This window comes from Boleophthalmus pectinirostris, unplaced genomic scaffold (assembly GCF_026225935.1).
Source record: "Boleophthalmus pectinirostris isolate CB_2022bp ecotype Guang Dong unplaced genomic scaffold, ASM2622593v1 HiC_scaffold_22, whole genome shotgun sequence".
Taxonomy (NCBI): Eukaryota; Metazoa; Chordata; class Actinopteri; order Gobiiformes; family Gobiidae; genus Boleophthalmus; species Boleophthalmus pectinirostris.
In genome coordinates, this window is record NW_026571190.1 from 43,185,934 (window position 1) to 43,198,433 (window position 12,500).

The following is a 12,500-nucleotide window of genomic DNA, read 5'->3' on the forward strand; positions in this document are numbered from 1 at the left end:
ACTATTACTACTAGTACTATTACTACTACAACTACTATTACTATAGTACTGCAATACTAATTCTACTGCAGTTTACGTTTGTTTCATTTCATTTATAATCTGACCACTTTGTTTATTTGGACCTGTCCCCCTGTCCCCTCACCTGTCCCTCCCTCACCTGTCACCTGTCCCTCACCTGTCCCTCACCTGTCCCTCACCTGTCCCTCACCTGTCCCCTCACCTGTCCCTCACCTGTCCCCTCACCTCACCTGTCCCTCACCTGTCCTCACCTGTGTCCCCTCACCTGTCCCCTCATCACCTGTCCCTCACCTGTCCCTCACCTGTCACCTGTCCTCACCTGTCCCTCACCTGTCCCTCACCTGTCACCTGTCCCTCACCTGTCCCCTCACCTGTCTGTCCCTCACACCTGTCCCTCACCTGTCCCCTCACCTGTCCCTCACCCCTCACCTGTCCCTCACCTGCCTCACCTGTCCCCTCACCTGTCCCTCACCTGTCCCCTCACCTGCCTCACCTGTCCTCACCTGTCTCCTCACCTGTCCCTCACCTGTCCCCTCACCTGTCCCTCACCTGTGTCCCTCACCTGTCCCTCACCTGTCCCTGTCTCCTCAGACGTGGACGAGTGTGTGTCTCCTGGTCTCTGTGGTCCAAACTCGTTGTGTTTAAACACTGTGGGCTCCTACAGCTGCAGGTGTCACCAAGGCTCCAACCTCAGTCCACAAGGACACTGCACAGGTACTGGACCTGGACTGGACTGGACTGGACTGGACCGGGACTGGACTGGACCTGGACTGGACCTGGACTGGACCGGACTGGACCTGGACTGGACCGGGACTGGACCTGGACTGGACCGGGACTGGACTGGACCGGGACTGGACCGGGACTGGACCTGGACTGGACCTGGACTGGACCTGGACTGGACTGGACTGGGGACTGGACCGGGACTGGACCTGGACTGGACCCTGGACTGGACTGGACGGGACTGGACTGGACTGGACCCGGACTGGACCGGGACTGGACCGGGACTGGACCCGGACTGGGACCTGACCGTGACTAGACCAGGACAAATCCTCCTGGTCTGTGGACTCTGTGGTGAGAGAAACAGAAACGTGATCTGTGTTTCTGCAGCTGGACTCGGGCACAAAGGTCACACACTGACCTCTGACCTCTGACCCTGAAGAGGCTCTGACAGCACGTGGACGAGCGAGAGAGAGAGAGAGAAAAAGCGACTTTTACAGACATATTTTTTATATTTATGCAGATTTTATTTTTTTTTGTACATTTTATAGACATAATTTTACACTTTTACAAACGTATTTTTACACTTCTACAGATGTATTTTTATTTACAGACGTTCGCTCACATGTGGTGCTCGTTTTGTAGATGAGGCTCCACCACCAGAGCGTTTAGATCCAAGATCCAACGTTTGACCAAAAAAAACCCAAACAAATATTTACATAAAGTACAGATACGTAAAACTTCCTACAGAACTTTTACTTTTGACTGACAGACTCCAGTGAGGTGAGGACCAGAGGAGCAGAGTTTGATCCTCCTTCATTGTAACAGGGACTGAAAAATGGAAACAGCTTCTCCCTGAAGCAGCAGCAGGTGAAGGAGCAGAGAAGATCTACAGAATCTGTGTCATAAACAGAGACCAGACCCTTTCCATAGTCCACAAACACCCCGACCTTCTGAGCAGCTCTCTGAGGAGACAGAAGGACAGGAGGACCTGCACAAGCTTTGTACTGATCTTTATTTATCAACCTAATGCTCCAGATTCCGTTCTTAGGGCTCAGAGTGATCATCCCCTTCCTGTTGATGGACTCTTGGGCCACTCCTAAATCCCACTCTGTTTTCCCTTTGACCTGAACCTCAAAGTAAAACCTGCCTGAAGAGAAACTCTGTTTTCCTGAAACACAAGGACAAGGATCAAACCTCAGAGGAGAATCTGGGAGCTTCTTCTTCTTCACTCCAGTGTCATGAACCTGTTTGAGATCTTCAGACAGAGCGAGTCGAGGATGAGCCGTGTCTGGGTCCAGAGTCACCTCCACCGCACTCTGCTGCGCTCTCTGGAGTTCAAATCTTAAAGTCTGAACTTCAAACTCCTGAGGGAGACTGTTCTTCAGCTCAGACAGAGTCCGGGACACACTGCCCTCACACGTCTCCGGCTCAAAGTTCACGCTGCTCCACTCCTTAAGCCCAGCAGGGGGCGTGAGTGCAGGGCAGCGCTGTAGAAAGTGGAGGGGGTCTTCAGAGCGTGAGAGACGTTGGGCCTCAGCGCTGCTCTGCTCCAGATCACAGATCTCCTGCTCCAGCCGCTGCAGCAGATCCTGGGCTCGTCTGTGGCTCCGGCTCTGCTTCTCCTGGAGCTCCTCTAAGAAGAGGTCCATACTCCTCTGAACAGACTGCATGAGAGCAGTGAAGACCTGCAGCCCCGCAGACCTCTCTCTGAGGACCTCTGTCTCACTCAGCTCCAGGAGGCTCTGGATCTCCTGGATCTTCTGCCTCCTCTGCTCCACCATGTGCTGGCTCTGAGCCTGAGTCTGCAGCAGAGAGGACCTCCTGCGCTCACACGCCTCCTCCAGAGACAACAGCTCATGGTTCTTGTGCTCTAGAACGGAGCACATCATGCACACGATCTTCTCATCAGTGTCACAGAAGAGCTCCAGGGGGCGCTGGTGTGTGGGACACATCCTGTCTTCCAGGTTTTCCACAGGCTCCATCAGCTGGTGTCTTTTCAGCCCAGAGACTGTGAGATGAGGCTGGAGGTGGCTCTCACAGAAGGAGGACAGACACACCAGGCAGGACTTGAGGGCCTTCAGCTTGGGCTCAGAGCACACGTCACACTGCACCTCTCCAGGTTTGGACACTTGTGACTTGGACTTTTCAGCCTCTAGTTTAAACTGAGAGACCATCTCCAGGAGCAGAGTGTTCACACTGAGCTCAGGTCTTGTGCCGTAGCTCCTGTTGCACAGAGGACATCTGTAGAACATTCCAGTGTCCCAGGTCTGGGAGATGCAGCGTCTGCAGAAGTTGTGTCCACATGGAGTGGACACTGGCTCTTCAAACACGTCCTGACAGATGGAGCACAGGAACGTCTCCTCAGAGCTCCGGTCTCTGGTGGAGGACATGTCTGAAACAGAAGGTTACTATAGTTACTCTCATCATAAAAGTCAAACTCTTATTGTGACAGGAAAGAGGAGAAGAGCTTTTCTTTTGCAAAGCTGCAGACAGGATGTGGTGAAGAGGAGTGTGTGGTGTGATCATGACTCCAACATTTCAAACAGGATGTGAGGAAAAGACCAGAGACTCACTTTAGATCCACAGTGATCAGGAACAACACCATGAAACACATTTATTTACAAACTCTACCATTTTAAATCATCGTCTTTAACGATGGAACAGGAAGAAGAACAGGACACTTCTCACACCAGGAACGGGACATTTTCAAATCCTCGTCTGTTTGAGCAAAACTAAAGTGGAATTTAACTCAGAAACTTCCAACAGGAACAAGAGAATTTACAGCAGAAAAAAGTTTGAACTTGAGTGAATTTAAATCACAATAAAACTGAAGGTCAAAGTCCAAGTGTGAAGAAGAAGAACGACGAGTCTGGACGAGGAAGAAGAAGAACCAGGTTCACACTCGTCTGTTCAGTTTGAGATTTAAACTCGACTGCAGTAAAAACTCAGACTAAACTAAAGTGAGTGGAGCTGTGACCTGTGACCTGAAGACTGGAGTTTGTTTGAAACTCTGTGGGTCTGTGTTTACTTTTGTGGAACGTCCGGAATTTATACACATCCTGAATCATGAGACGACGACACGAGTTTACTCGAGTAGATTTCCTGAACTCTGTGCTGTGTCACAATCACATGTGCTCAACATGACAACAGAAATATTTATGTCCAGAGCAGCTGCAGAACTCAGCTCTTAAACACCAGTCTGCACCTGAAGTGACTCAAGTCTCATTTTTCGTTCCTGTTCCTGTATCTGATCTTTTAATGACAGTTTGAAATAGAGACGGACGTTTGATGAACTTTTCTTAATCGATCGTCGGAAGAATTAACGATCGATTATCGATTAATCATGAACGTTTTTATATTAAAATGATCATCATTATTATTACTATCTGCACTAATCTGCATCAATAAATTCAACTTTACGACATATAAACATAACGACTCTAGATCCACATCAGCTGTTTGACATTATAATGTGTTTAATTCAGTTTTGTTCAAATCTCACAGAAACAAAACTTAAAACCACATCACTAATTTACATAAACTAAGTGAAGATAAAACTCCAGCTCTTGTGTCGCTGATGTGGTTCAACTTGTGTTGGATTAAAAGACATGACTCAGGTGAATACAGGTCAGTGTGACCAGATTTGTGTTTGTCAAATCCTGGTTAAATCCACATTTGTGCTTCGGTTCGTTACAGACTGACCCACTGTTTGTGTCTCGCTCCTTCTGATGCAGAGACACATGTACACACCTGTTTGGTCATGACACACACACATACATTCAGTTTGTCCAGTAAAATGAACAGAATCCATGAAATTCTTAATGATCAATTATCGACAGTGTCAGGAGTAACAGATTACATGTACCAGAGTAATCAGAGTACAAATGATGAGTAACTGTATTCAGTTACAGTTACTGTTTCAGTGAGTGGGAATTGGATTACAGTTACTTTGTTGAAATAAATGGATTAAACACAGAGGGATTTTACTGTTTTAACATTTTGGGCTAAATCCCTTTTTTTTTTTTTTTCCCCTTTTTTGTTTCTTGGTAATTAAACCACTCTAAACCAGGACTAAACCAGAACTAAACCAGAACTAAACTAAACCAGGACTAAAAGGACTAAACCAGAACTAAACCAGGTCTAAACCCTAAAAGAACTAAACCAGGACTAAACCAGAACTAAACCAGGACTAAACCAGAACTAAACCAGAACTAAACCAGGACTAAACCAGACTAAACCAGGACTAAACCAGGACTAAACCAGAACTAAAACCAGACTAAACCTAAACCAGAACTAAACCAGGACTAAACCAGGACTAAACCAGGACTAAACCAGAACTAAACCAGGCTAAACCAGGAACTAAACCAGGACTAAACCAGAACTAAACCAGGACTAACCAGGACTAGAACTAAACCAGAACTAAACCAGACTAAACCAGGACTAAACCAGGACTAAACCAGGACTAAACCAGGACTAAACCAGAACTAAACCAGGTCTAAACCAGGACTAAACCAGGACTAAACCAGGAACTAAAACCAGACTAAACCAGGACTAAACCAGAACTAAACCAGGTCTAAACCAGAAACTAAACCAGGACTAAACCAGAACTAAACCAGGACTAAACCAGAAAACTAAACCAGAACTAAACCAGACTAAACCAAACTAAACAGACTAAACCAGAACTAAATCAGGTCTAAACCAGAACTAAACCAGGTCTCAAACAGGTTTTATCAGGACTAAATCCTGCTGTGTGGACGTGTTTCTTCGTTTTCTATCAATAATATTTTTAATTTGGTTCAGTAAAGTTTGGACTTTTTATTTTCTTTTATCAGATAAAACTTCTTATGTGAAGATTTCCTCGTCTTTGTTTCTCTACAACAAATCAAGTAATCCAAAGTAATCAGATTACATTACTCACTTTAAGTAATTTAATGGATTACGTTACAAACTACATTTTGGTGTGAGTAATCTGTAATCTGTAGGGGATTACATTTTAAAAGTAAACTTCCCAACACTGATTATCGACTAATCGACTCATCATCCCCAGTCTGAACCACACAGATCTGATCTTTAACATGTGACTTGAGTGTGAACAGTCAGGTCACATTCATCCACCTACACGTCATCAACAAGACACAAACGTCACTATTCTGCACTGAAGTAGAGAAAACTGTTCATGATCCATGTGACTGAAGTGAAGCACATCTCCACTCACCACAAAACACCACCACCAAAAACCTGCTCCTTCTCCTTCTCAATCTCCTCCTTAAAACAAGTCAGTTGTTCATGTTGTGGCTCCGGTACGAGAGGAACTTTAAAATCTCCAGGTGCTCGATGCTGCGTCCATGTTTGTTCAACTTGTGTAAACACAGAGACGCTCGCTGCGGTTGACGTCGTCGTGTCTCCAGTGTCACATGTGGGACACTTTTGGACCGTTTAATGTTCACACTGGAGAGTCCATTAAAGTAAATGTGAAATATTTGAGTGGTGCAGAAGTAACGGTGACTGACATGATCCAGACAGAACAGAGGCTCTTTGTGCAGGAGACATGCGCAGTAGAGCCAAGTGACAGTGAGTGTGTTTACAGCTCATCAATAACCCGGTTATGTGGTTTTTTGAGTCTCCCGGTTTCTTCATGGTTCATGTAAACGCAGTAACCTGGTTTCAGTGTCCTGGTTATTAGAAACCAGGTTAATGTAGCTGGTTTATTCTGATAGTAACAGGACACTGTGACATGTAAACACAGTATCCTGAATACTGCAACATCAAGCTGAGTCACATGTGTCCAAAAGACACTTTCCAGCCTTTCACCACAACAGTAGCGACATAAATAAATAAAGTGACCACACGAGTAAAATGACTGTAAATTTAAGAGCTGCACTAAACCTGCACACGTGCCGTCTGCACTCGTGTGACGCTGAAAAGATAAAACATGAACTATCTCTTAGTCTCTGTTCAGTCTGCAGGTTTAACGCTCAATTCAGATTTTTTGGTGAAATCCGATGTTTTTTCGAGGTCGTTCACATTTCCAGTTAAATGTGACTTGTATGTGACTCCAGTGTGAACATTAAACGGTCCAAAAGTGTCCCACATGTGACACTGGAGACACGACGACGTCAACCGCAGCGAGCGTCTCTGTGTTTACACAAGTTGAACAAACATGGACGCAGCATCGAGCACCTGGAGATTTTAAAGTTCCTCTCGTACCGGAGCCACAACATGAACAACTGACTTGTTTTAAGGAGGAGATTGAGAAGGAGAAGGAGCAGGTTTTTGGTGGTGGTGTTTTGTGGTGAGTGGAGATGTGCTTCACTTCAGTCACATGGATCATGAACAGTTTTCTCTACTTCAGTGCAGAATAGTGACGTTTGTGTCTTGTTGATGACGTGTAGGTGGATGAATGTGACCTGACTGTTCACACTCAAGTCACATGTTAAAGATCAGATATGGATCAGTTTCAGAAGCACAGATCCAAGTGTCCTGGTCACATGTGAAAACATCACATCTGTGTGGTTCATTAAAAGATCAGATACAGAAACATAGAGACAAAACATCAGATTTGGGAAACTTCAGGTGCATCTGAACGCAGACTTATACTGTACAACACACAGAACAGACTCACCATCATCAGCACCTCTTCTGTCACAAAACAACACACATAATCCACAGAGTCGAGTCTTTTAGTCCAAAAGAATCTGAATCACATCAGCGACACAAGGAGCAGCTGTTTTTATCACCACTAACAGTTTATGCTAATTAGTCATGTGGTCTTAAGTTTCATTTCTGTAAAACATAAACAAATGTGATCAGAGTTGAATGATCTGATCAAACCTGCTGATGTGTCTCTAGTGTTTATGGTTTAGATGTTGTAAAGTTGAGTTTATTTATGCAGAAGATTTGACTGAAGAATCTGTAGGTTTGATGTGTGCAGTGGATTGTGGGAGATCTCGTAGCTCCTTAGCTTCTTATGCTAAAGGAGCTCACGGTTTGTGTTTTTCCTGGTTTATGAAATTGATTTAAGTTAATTTTTGCGCTTGTGCATTTGTAAGATTATGTCAAGAAACCGGGACACTCCATTTGATCATGTCCACGTGGATATGAGCGTCCGGTTTCTCAGTGAACATGTAAACACAGTAAATACTGACAGAACCTGGACACTGATGTGTATATAAACACACTCTGTGGTGCAGGAGGAACAGGAGCAGCAGATCCTCACACACTAGACTAGAACCTCTCACACTTCAACACAAACATCTGAATATAGAATCACAGCGAGAAGAAGTCACAGAAACACAAACCACCAACAAACCTCACATTTATAATCCAGAAAAAACAAGAAACTCTGTTTATCCGACGAGCAGAGACTGAGGAGCCAGTCTGGTCACATGTGGACCTGGACCGGACCTGGACCGGACCTGGACCGGACCTGGACCGGACCTGGACCGGACCTGGACCGGAACCTGGACCGGACCTGGACCGGACCTGGACCGGACCAGGACCGGACCAGGACCGGACCAGGACCGGACCTGGACCGGACCGGACCGGACCAGGACCGGACCTGGACTGGACCAGATCTAGACCCGGTCTAACCCTGGTCCTGTTGCAGAGGAGGCTGTGGATCAGTGTCAGAGCGGCAGACACGACTGTGACGTTTCTGAGCGCGCTCAGTGCACCTACACCGGAGGCTCCTCCTACTCCTGCTCCTGTCGCCACGGATACAGCGGCGACGGGCGACGCTGCACAGGTGAGACACGAGGGGGAGGGGACAGGTGAGACACAGGGGGAGGGGACAGGTGAGACACAGGGGGAGGGGACAGGTGAGACGAGGGGGACAGGGGAGGGGACAGGTGAGACACAGGGGGAGGGGACAGGTGTCTTTTCATGGTCTCGGTCCATGTGTCCCTGTCCGTTTGTGTTTCAGACGTAGACGAGTGTCAGGCGTCGCCCTGTCACCAGGAGGCGTCATGTTCAAACTCTCCAGGCTCCTTCACCTGCCGATGTAAAACCGGATTCACCGGAGACGGAACCAAGTGTGAACGACAACGTGAGTCTGAACCAGGACTAGACCAGGACTGAAACCAGGACTAAACCAGGACTAAACCAGGTCCACATGTTCCTCACATGTGTCAGATGTTCCTCCTGTGGCTTCAGGGCCGTTTGTTTCTCTGTGGGACATTTCCTGAGTTTTACGAGCTCTGGACCTGCTCATTACAGACGCAACCTGCTCCTCGTCCTGGTCCAGTCCTGGTCCAGTCCTGGTCCAGTCCTGGTCCAGTCCTGGTCCAGTCCTGGTCCAGTCCTGGTCCAGTCCTGGTCTGACTCTCTGTCTCTTCAGCTCGTGGTCCGTCTCGCTGTGAGGAGGACCGGGCTCGGGCTTTGGTCCAGAGTCGGTCTTCGGGAGGGTTCTGGTCTTTGTTCAGACCTCGGTCTCAGGTCTGGGTCCCGCGCTGTGACCCGGGCGGAGGCTTCGAGGCGACGCAGTGCGACGCCGACCACTGCTGGTGCGTGGACCCGGACGGCGCCGAAGTGTCAGGCTCAAGGGTCAGCGGCACCGACAGCCCCCCCCACTGTGAGGACCACGCTCATTTACATAAACACCACACTCATTTACATAAACCACACACTCATTTACATAAACCACACCCTCATTTACATAAACCACATTTAACATAAACCACACCCTCATTTACATAAACCACACATTACATAAACCCCTCATTACATAACATTAACATAAACACACGCTCATTTACATAAACTGCATGACTCATTTACATAAACCACACACTCATTTACATAAACCACACCTCATTACATAACAACGTTCATTAACATAAACCACACCCTCATTTACATCTACATAACCATTAACACACATTTACATAAACCACACACTCATTTACATAAACCACACACTCATTTACATAAACCACACACTCATTTACATAAACCACACGCTCATTTACATAAACCACACGCTCATTTACATAAACCACACACTCATTTACATAAACCACATGTTCATTAACATAAACCACACACTCATTTACATAAACCACACACTCATTTACATGAACTGCATGATCATTAACATAAACCACATGGTTCATTTACATAAACTCACAAATAAACCTGAAATGGCTCCTCCCCCTCCACAGGTACACACCAGGCCGTGACTCCGCCCCCTTCCGCAGGTGTGGGCCCCGTGACTCCGCCCCCCTTCGGCCCCGCCCCTTCTCCAGGTGTGGGTCATGTGACTCCAGGGCCCCTCCTGCTGTTCGCTCAGAGCGGACGCATCGAACAAGTCCCACTGAGCGAAACCGGACCAGAACCAGATCGGACCAGACCCCTGCTGCACGTGCCAGTGAGTACAGGACTAAACCGGGACTGAACCGGGACTACACCGGGACTACACCGGGACTACACCGGGACTACACCAGGACTGAAACCAGGACTACACCAGGACTGAACCGGGACTGAACCAGGACTACACCAGGACTAAACCGGGACTGAACCGGGACTAACCAGGACACCAGGACTACACGGGAACCGGGACTACACCAGGACTGAACCAGGACTACTGAACCGGGACTAACCAGGACTAAACAGGACTAAACCGGGACTGAACCGGACTAGACCGGGACTGAAACCAGGGACTAAACCAAGACTGAACTGGGACTAAACCAGGACTGAACCGGGACTGACTGAACCAGGACTGAACCAGGACTGAACCGGGACTGAAACCGGGACTAAACCAGGGACTGAACCGGGACTGAACCGGGACTGAACCAGGACTGAACCAGGACTAAACCGGACTGAACCGGGACTGAACCAGGACTGAACTGGGATTAAACCAGGACTAAACCGGGCTGAACCGGGACTAAACAGGGACTGAACCAGGACAAACCAGGACTGAACGGGACTAGACCGGGACTAACCGGGACTGAACCAGGACTGAACCAGACTGAACCGGGACTAAACCAAGACTGAACTGGGATTAAACCAGGTCTAAACCGGGACTGAAACCGGGACTAAACCAGGACTGACCCAGGACTGACCCAGGTCTAAGTCCGGTCTTGGTCTCAGGACCGGGTGGTGATCGCTGTGGCCTTCGACTGTGTGGACGAGTTCGTTTATTGGACCGAGATCTCAGGTCCGAGCATCGGGAGAACGAGTCTGCGAGAGAGAGAAAGAGCACCCCAGACCCTGACGCGACGGGTGAGTGACGCGACGAGTCCTGACGACAGGTGAGTCCTGACGCGACAGGTGAGTCCTGACGCGACGAGTCCTGACGCGACGGGTGAGTCCAGACGCGACGTGGTGACGCGAAGTCCTGACGCGACAGGTGAGTCCTGACGCGACGCGACAGGTGAGTCCTGACGCGACGGGTGAGTCCAGACGCGACGGGTGAGTCCTGACGCGACGGGAGTGAGTCCTGACGCGACGGTGGGTGAGCGCGACAGGTGGTGGACGCGACGGGTGAGTCCTGACGCGACGGGTGAGTCCTGACGCGACAGGTGAGTCCAGACGCGACAGGTGAGTCCAGACGCGACAGGTGAGTCCAGACGCGACAGGTGAGTCGCACGACGGGTGAGTCCAGACGCGACAGGTGAGTCCTAGACGCGACGGGTGAGTCCTGACGCGACAGGTGAGTCCTGACGCGACAGGTGAGTCCAAACCAGGACCAAACCAGTGATTCCACAAACATAAGGACACATGGGAAAAGACGGTGTGTGCAGACGCTCAGACTCTGACATGTTTGGTCTGGTCCTGGTCCTGGTCTGGCCTTGGTCTGGTCCTGGTCCTGGTCCTGGTCTTGGTCCTGGTCCTGGTCTTGGTCTAACCCTCTTCTCTCTCCTCAGACCTGCAGAGTCCGGAGGGTCTGGCCTTGGACCCGGTCTCTCGGCTCCTGTTCTGGACCGACTCGGGTCTGGACTCGATCGAGGTCTCGAGACTCGACGGGACCCAACGCCGAGTCCTGATCAACACCGACCTGAAGAACCCCCGCGCCATCGTCACCGACCCGGTCTACGGGTAAGACCGGGATCTGACCCGGTCTACGGGTAAGACCGGGATCTGACCCGGTCTATCTACCCGGTCTCGGGTAAGACCGGGGATCGACCCGGTCTACGGGTAAGACCGGGATCTGCCCGGTCTACGGGTAAGACCGGGATCTGACCGTCTACGGTAAGACCGGGATCATAACCCGGTCTACGGGTAAGACCGGGATCATAACCCGGTCTACGGGTAAGACCGGGATCTGACCCGGTCTACGGGTAAGACCGGGATCATAACCCGGTCTACGGGTAAGACCGGGATCTACGGGTAAGACGGGATCTGACCGGTCTACGGGTAAGACCGGGATCATAACCGGGTTTGGTTTCAGAATCTGATCGAAAATATCACAAAAAAAAAAAAAATTTAATTGTTAAAAAAAAACAAGCAGAAAAAAAAAGACTAAAAAAGACGCTTCTGGTTCTGGTCCTGACCCGGTTCTGGTTGTGTTGCAGGAGGATTTGACCCGGTCTGGTTCTGGTCTTGACCCGGTCTGGTTCTGGTCCTGACTCGGTCTGGTTCTGGTCCTGACTCGGTCTGGTTCTGGTCTTGACCCGGTCTGGTTCTGGTCTTGGGTCCTTGGTCTGGTGCGGTCTGGTTCTGGTCCTGACTCGGTCTGGTTCTGGTCCTGACTCGGTCTGGTTCTGGTCTTGACCCGGTCTGGTTCTGGTCTTGACCCGGTCTGGTTCTGGTCCTGACTCGGTCTG

General features: G+C 49.1%; 1 protein-coding gene across 1 annotated transcript in view; it reads left to right on the plus strand.

Annotated features, from left to right (window-relative positions):
- Nucleotides 1-12,500, plus strand: part of LOC110174770 (nidogen-1-like) — a 37,975-nt gene that overhangs the window by 17,234 nt on the left and 8,241 nt on the right. The window contains exons 11-21 of the mRNA XM_055158543.1: nt 610-732; nt 2,108-2,348; nt 2,402-2,597; nt 2,703-2,837; nt 3,079-3,142; nt 8,345-8,482; nt 8,660-8,782; nt 9,074-9,307; nt 9,897-10,102; nt 10,825-10,960; nt 11,601-11,772. Coding sequence (XP_055014518.1) covers nt 610-732; nt 2,108-2,348; nt 2,402-2,597; nt 2,703-2,837; nt 3,079-3,142; nt 8,345-8,482; nt 8,660-8,782; nt 9,074-9,307; nt 9,897-10,102; nt 10,825-10,960; nt 11,601-11,772 — 1,768 coding nt within the window. The remainder of the gene's footprint in view (nt 1-609; nt 733-2,107; nt 2,349-2,401; nt 2,598-2,702; nt 2,838-3,078; nt 3,143-8,344; nt 8,483-8,659; nt 8,783-9,073; nt 9,308-9,896; nt 10,103-10,824; nt 10,961-11,600; nt 11,773-12,500) is intronic.